The sequence below is a fragment of the Myotis davidii genome, unplaced genomic scaffold, assembly GCF_000327345.1.
Source record: "Myotis davidii unplaced genomic scaffold, ASM32734v1 scaffold1040, whole genome shotgun sequence".
Taxonomy (NCBI): domain Eukaryota; kingdom Metazoa; phylum Chordata; class Mammalia; order Chiroptera; family Vespertilionidae; genus Myotis; species Myotis davidii.
This window is the reverse complement of record NW_006292683.1, coordinates 105959-113465: the sequence shown is the minus strand read 5'-3', so window position 1 is coordinate 113465 and position 7507 is coordinate 105959. Positions and strand designations below refer to the sequence as shown.

At 42.8% G+C, this 7507-nt stretch overlaps 1 protein-coding gene across 1 annotated transcript in view; it reads right to left on the bottom strand.

Annotated features, from left to right (window-relative positions):
* Window positions 1-3921: 3921 nt before the first annotated feature.
* LOC102765408 (coagulation factor XI) overlaps window positions 3922-7507 on the bottom strand; it is a 21804-nt gene continuing 18218 nt past the window's right edge. The window contains 1 exon segment of the mRNA XM_006779344.2: window positions 3922-3980. Coding sequence (XP_006779407.1) covers window positions 3922-3980 — 59 coding nt within the window.

Genomic DNA, 7507 nt, shown 5'->3' with positions numbered 1-7507 from the left:
AGTGGGGAGCAAGCAAGCTGGCAGGTGAGCAGTTAGGCGTCAATCAGGCCAGCAGGGAGGTGGTTAGGGGCAATCAGGCAGGCAGGCGAGTCGTTAGGAGCCAGCAATCCCAGATTGTGAGAGGGATCGGGCCTAAACTAGCAGTCAAATATCCCCCAAGGGGTCTCATATTGGAGAGGGTGCAGGCCAGGCTGAGGGACACCCCCGCTCCCCGTGCACAAATTTTGTGCACCAGGCCTCTTGTATTATATACAATTATATACATATGCATATATACATATATACATATGCATATGATAGACCTGGCTATAATAAGTGCACTTAATCACATGCTACTTCCAGGTCAAAAATAGTTTCAATTTGCAGAACCCAGTTCATTACATTGTAAATACCTTCAGTCAACGATGTCTAGTGCACATAGGTAACACATAGATAAGATGGCATAATGTTCATAAGCCTCTAGGGCCGTGCTGTTCAATATGGGGCTCCTTCAAATTAAAGTTCAGGCTCACATAATTAAAACTCAGCTCCTGAGGTGCATCAGTCACATTTCAAGTGCTCAGGAGCCACAGGAGGCTGATGGCTACTCCACCGGACGTTTCAGCTACACACCGTGCAGAGCTATTTCCATCACTGCCGAGAGTTCTACTGGACATTCTTGCCCCAGAGGGAATAAAACAATATTGTCCGAGATCATATGAAGGGCCTAGAGCAGGTGCCAATGTCTGGTTTATGGAGTGTCAAATATATTACTAGGAGCCATGAAATCAAAGGCCATCTAAATGTACCGCAAAGGTGATTTCATCTTACAAGGCTGCTTTCCTGCTATTTAGCTTCCTGGGGGCTGCCCGAGGAAACTTCTGATCATAAACGCCCATTATTCCTTGGGATATGTACAGACCTGCCTCAATATATAAAACAAGTGGAGTCAATAAAATTCTAGGGGTGTTGCTTTCCCCTGGCTCTCAGAGCTATGGAAGACAGAAGCTAAAATAAGGCTAACTAAAAATATTTATATTATTACACACCTATCACTGGACTCTGCAAAACAGCCAAGCGCTCACTGTTCTGGTGTGATTGCAATAATACCTGAGGCTGCAGACTTTTGTATGCGTGTTTGTATGTGATACTCAGCAAACTTTATGGGAAGCCAAACACTGTGGAAGTGGGACTAGTAGAGCAGGGTGCAATCCCTGCCTGCAAGAAGTTCAGAAGTAAAGTGGGGGGTGGTTACAGGGGCAGGGAGCCTGAGGGGATGAGGAGATGTTGGTCAAAGGCATAAGCTTGCAGTTAGAAGATGAATAAGTTCTGGAGATCTAATACACAGCATCATAATTGCAGTTAACAATGCTGTATTATACTCTGTATTCATTCAATCAAGACATGATTGTTGGAAACCAGCTCTATTTTAGAAGCAAGTAGGACTTCTATTCTGATAAGATGATAGAGAGAAAATAGACAAAAACACATAGGATATGTTTTATTGTGATGAGGTCATTAAAAAGGGTCATGTGTTAGTAAGAGCTTATGACAGGGTCTGCTAGTAAGTTACTGTAGATGAGAAAGCCTTCTCTACAGATGTGGCATTTGAACTGAGAAAGAGAGAGAGAGAGAGAGAGAGAGAGAGAGAGAGAGAGAGAGAGATCCACTCCACTGAAGGGACAAGAATGGCACTTCCAGGAAGAGAAAAAAATACAAAATGCCTAAGAAAAGCAAGCTTATAGAAGATACAGATAACGGAGGTGAGGTCAGAGAGGCACACAGGCACCAGGTAACTGAGGTAGTGATCATCTTAGAGTAAGGAGTCTGATTTTTAATAAAAATCACAGACTTTGAAGGATTTAATCTAGAAGTCCCTAATCTACTTTCTATACTGAAAACTGTTACTTATTTGAAAGGAATTGAAATAAAGCGAAAAAGAGAAGGCAGAGAGACCTGGGAGGAGACCGACATGAGTGCCGGTTGGCGGTGATTGACTGCAGAGAAGGTGGGTGGACATATGGAGGGTGATTGAAGTTGGAAGCAAAGCCTTTGCTGATCAATTTTATGTGACAAGAATTCCAGGTTCCGGAGTCCAGGCACCTTGTCAGATTCCAGTTTATTTAGCCCAGAGTACAGAACATGTCAGAAGTGGGGTGGCCACACAGACGGTGATGTAGGATCGCACAGCCCAGACGTCTGAGTCCCCAAGAAGGTAAATCTGCAGTTATGTTTCATTTTACTAAATGTCTGCCATATTTTTCTTACATGGAGGGAAGGAAGATGCTTTGTTTGAGAGAGGTGAGTTTTTCTCTGGCGCTGTACACTTATGAATATGGTCAATGGGGAGACATCAAAGCCAAATCTGTCTGGGGTTCCTAGTCCTGTTTTCCCAGAGATGAGCAGAATTAGCTCTCCACTCCCCTGGGCACATGAACAGTGCGATAGGTGTGTGTGTGGTGGGAGCGATGTCCGACTGTGTGGTGGACTTTCACTCTGTCGCAGTGGCAACTTCTGGGGGCTCAGCCCGTCCCCATGCAATCCTGCACAGAGTGGAGCTTCACACAGTCGAGATGAGAGAGGTAGTCTCGGGGCGCTTTGGAAGTAAATTTACTGGAGTAAATTTACTGACACAGATGCTCATCTTGAATAATCCCAGTTTGCATTTACGGCAGACTTTTAACAACAACAAGACAAGTGATTTAACATATGCATTTGTACTTTTAATCATCTTACGTAATAAAGAGGTGATCTCCATCTAGACAATGGTTCTCAACCTTCCTAATGCCGCAACCCTTTAATACAGTTCCTCATGTTGTGGTGACCCCCAATTTCATTGTTACAAATTGAACATGATTAAAGCATAGTGATTAATCACAAAAACAATATGTAATTATATATGCATTTTCCGATGGCCTTAGGAGACCCCTGTGAAAGGGTCATTAGACCCCCAAAGGGGTCGCGACCCACACGTTGAGAACCGCTGATCTAGAGGAAGGTCTGAAAACCATTTCAATTGCCTCCATGTCGCTGCTGTGCTAACAGATTAGCACACACTGTGTGGTTTGAAACAACACAGATTTATCATCTTGCAGTTCTGGGGGTAAGAAGTGTAAATTCCATCTCGGTGAAATCAGGTCAAGGTGTTGGCTGGGCTGTGATCCTCCAGGAGGCTCTGAGGGGAAACCCCTTTCCTTGTCTGGTCGGGCTTCCAGAGGCCACAGGCATTCCTTGGCCGGGAGCCCCTCCCTGCATCACACCAACCTCTTGCATCAGTAGTCACATCTATTGCTCACTCTGACCTTCCTTGTCTCCCTCTTCTAATGGCCCTAGTGGTAACACTGGGCCCAGTGGGACCATGCAGGGTAGTCTCTCCATCACAAAATGCTTAACTTAATCACCACACAGTCCCTTTGCTACTTAAGGTCACCTAGTCACAGGGTCTGAGGAGGTGGACAGGGACGTTTTTGGGGGTGGCGCCTATCAGCCTACCATACCCACTTCACATCCTTGTGTCTGCAAGATGCAGAACTCCCCCGGGAAGCTGAAGACTTAAAAAATATCTTATAAGAGCAGTTAAAAATTAATAAATAAGAAAATTAAAAAGATGCTATCAATTTGTGCAATCTCATTTCTGTCATCAATGTAATTTTGGCAGCCTTGGGTGCTATTCGTTTTAGTGTGGTCTTCTTACCTCTTAAAAATATCCATGGGGGCAATATTATTTTAAAACTCAGAAAAAAAAATAAAATGATTGAGAAGGTAGCAGATAATGATTATCTGTGATGCCCTCATACCTAGAGTATCAGATGTGAACACTAATGAAAATAGACATCTAGCTGACAGCCTGGGGCTTTGACGTTTCACTGTGAAGTATGTTGGTGCTAAAAATAAAATTTGCAATAAACAAAAGTTCCTTCTGGTATTTAAATGATCTTTCGATTAACTCGGGAGCTCCTTCAGGCAGTAGAGCACCTTTTCATTCTGAGAGTGTATAGTAGCTGGAGAATTAAGAATATTAAAGTGAGGGTGTTTAAAAACCTCATTGGAAATACAACACACAATTTATTATGTTGCCCATATGACAATTTACTTTTAAAACATTTTTGTATTCATTGGTTCTTTTATTCAGTTATTCATGCAAAAATATGTGTGGAGTCTCTCCTCTGTGTCTGCCTGGCAGATATTGTGCCTGATGGGCCATTGTGTGAATGTTGCCTTTTGCTCTGAGTGTGACATCGAGCCTCCGAAACAAAAGAGCAATATAATCCTATCTAATAAAAAGCCAGTGACCATAATGGCCTAACAACCAGAACGATGGATCGACCAGTCGCTATGAGGTGCATTGACCACGTTTTGATCCCTCCCCCTAGCCACAGGCTCCAATCGCTGGGTGGCCAACAGGGAACCATGGGGGAACTGGGGTGGGTGACGGTGTTGCAGGACTGGGGACTGGCGAGTGGGCGGAAGATGGCCCTGATCACAGGCTAGGCTTAGGGACCCTACCTGCACATGATTTCGTGTGCTGGGCCTCTAGTTAGACTTATATTTCAGTAGGACCACTTGGACTGCTGGGTTGAAACTAGATGAAGGGAGGGAAGGATGCAAGCCAGGGCACTAGTATAAACAGTGTCATATATGTGTGCTACCCTAAACACTAATGGAAGAGTGACTAGTTGGCATTCGATGTGCCCTATTTCAGAATCATCAATCCAGATGTGGCTACTCAATATTTCAAAGGATGCTTTCAAAACCTACAGTGATGTCCAGGTTGGCTGGGGGCTAGCTGGAAACATTGGCACAGGCCTCGCCATCTGTGCAGGGACGCAGTAGGAAATGTCTGTAAATCCCACCTTTGGATCTGCTATATTAAGTTTAAGATCTAGAGTTCAAGCCCTACTGATCCTGGAATTTTCTTTCTTTCTTCTTTTTTTTAATCCTCATCTGAGGATATTTTTCCATTGATCTTTAGGGAGAGTGGAAGAGAGGGAAAGACAGAGAGAAACATCGATGTAAGAGAAACAGGGCCCGAGCCGGGAAGGCCATGCAACCGAGGTACATGCCCTTGACCAAAATCCAATCCAGGACCCTTCGCTCTACAGACTGATGCTCTATCCACTGAGCCAAACTGGCTAGGGCTGATCCTAGATTTTTCTACCAAACACCATCCCAGGGCTCACTGGTCCTTCCATCAGAATTTTGTGTCTCTCAGTAAACCTTGCATGCCATATGTAAGGCAGGATGCCTGAGGGCTGAGGGCAGGACATCCAGGAGCTATAAGAATAGCTTGTGTGACTGTTTTTGTACCTGCTTGCTAATCAATATTGGCGTGCTGGGCAGAACTGGGTCTCAGACTTGCTTTCTTTGTCACATACCATCTTACAGGCAGCTAGTGGGGACAGGGGATGTCCAGTGGCCAACCTTCCTATCACCATGGAAGACTATTTACCAAAAGAACCTGACCTTTACTGAGAGGTCAAATCGATTCAGCTCCCACTCACATCTATTAATGTCATTTATCTAATTTTTAAGTCAAATTTGGATTCTGTGTGCTGTGTTCCACGTTATAATGTTTCTGTTTATATTCAAATATGGCATTGCTCTGAAGTTTCCCATTTAAACTGCCTTTATTAGGTTCTAGAAATATAAAAGTGACCGGAAAGAATTGAGTCAAGGTATGGGCAGTGCATTGGGATCATGGGTGATTTTTATTCTAATCTCTGTATCTTGATGTATTTTACAAATTTTATTCAAGATATTTATTGTATTCATATTCATAAAATACCATTAAACATTCTTAAACATTTAAAAGACTTAAATAATGACATTTGAACACAAATCTAGCGGAAAATTTTCATTAGTTAAAAAGAGAAGCTTTTCAGCATCTAAGCACATAATAGAATATTTAACAGAAATTTTATGCCTTGATTCATTGAAAGAAATATAACTACATTTTTAGACCTACAACATCAACAAAGAAATTTTTTTGAAAATTGACATTTATTTTAAAATGCATGAATCAGGTATATCTAGATCCCTCTTCCCACCTTTTTTGGGAATAAAACTAGTTATTTCACCAACACAATGTATGTGTTTGAAAGGGATATGACTTTCCCTTTGTTTGGCAAAGAAATATATGAAATACAACATTTTCAATAAGTTCTCCTTCATTTAACAATTTTCATTTATATAATTACGACTTATCTTTTAAGTTTCTTTCCTATCTCGTACCTTCAGTCATAAAACATGGCAGTTATAGGCCTCAGAATCAATTGTAATACTTATTCTTGGATGAGCTGGATAATGGTTAATACAGTTAATCTCATTAGTTTGTCTCTGGGAGTTTTGAGTATTTTTGATAATTTGCATCTCGAGTTCTCTGCAGCAAGTTTAAAAGGGACTCTTGAACTGAAATTCATCCCCCAAAATACTTCCGTGTACAGCTTTGCTCTGGATTCTAAAAGAGACCATGCTGTCTTAGATAAACAGCTCAATGGCTTAATGTGAATAAAATATGACTTCCTAAGGCTTCATTCCCCACCCTCCCATCCTCTCATCCCTCCACCCCCGCAAAATACGTGGCACTCAAAAAAAATGCCCACTGCTGCCAGTCATCTTCCAAACTCACTTTCTGAAGGTTTTGTTTGCTTGTTGTTGTTCTTTTTCTTGGTTTTTAATTTTTTTTAAATTGTTTATTCCATGGAATGTGATTTTAGCTTCTTGGTGTAGTGGTGGAACTGGGGAGGGGATTCCGGCCCGTCTGGCATTGTCCAGGCAGGCACGGCAGAGTCTCTAAGTGCTTCCTGGGAGCCAGGTGAGGATGAATAGCATCTGCTCCTAGGTAGGCCTGGTTAGCAGGGTTGAATCATAATTTGGTTATAAGGTGCTCAAGCTGAGACTGGGCTCCAGTAAGTTGTGACAACATGAGGGCTAAAAAACGGAAGAAAGCATAAGGACTGGGAGGGGAACTAAGACAAATTAAGGCTTCAAGTAATTTCTCCATTTCTCTAAACTCTGAGCAGTCTGGAGTTGATATTCAATTCATAGCATAGCTGCGCCCTCTCGTGGCCATACCTGGAAGCTATGACGATTGTACATCGCCCTTCCACCAGTTTTATTTCATTTCTCCCTCCCATGTCACTAGCCGACTGACCAACTTAGACTCTATGCACAGTCAGGGCATATTCGTACCTTTGGGCCTTTCTCTTGTCCACATGAAGGGACAAACCAAAGTTTTACTTTTAAAAAGCCTTCTACGTCGTAGTCACAAAATAGCACAAGTTTGGGCCCCAGCGAGTCTGGTTTTGCTCCTGTGGGTCTGTGGTTGGAGAGTGCTGAAGCTGTCCCTGCAGGCGAGGGTTGGGGAGTCACAGATCGTAGGGAAACCTGCGGAGGCAGCTGCCCCTGGCGACTGGGAGTGATGTGTCCATATCCGTGTGTGTGTGTGTGTGTGTGTGTGTGTGTAGAGTGGGAGTGTATTTTTTTCTGTTCATCAGATTATTTATTCACTTAATTATTAGATTCACTT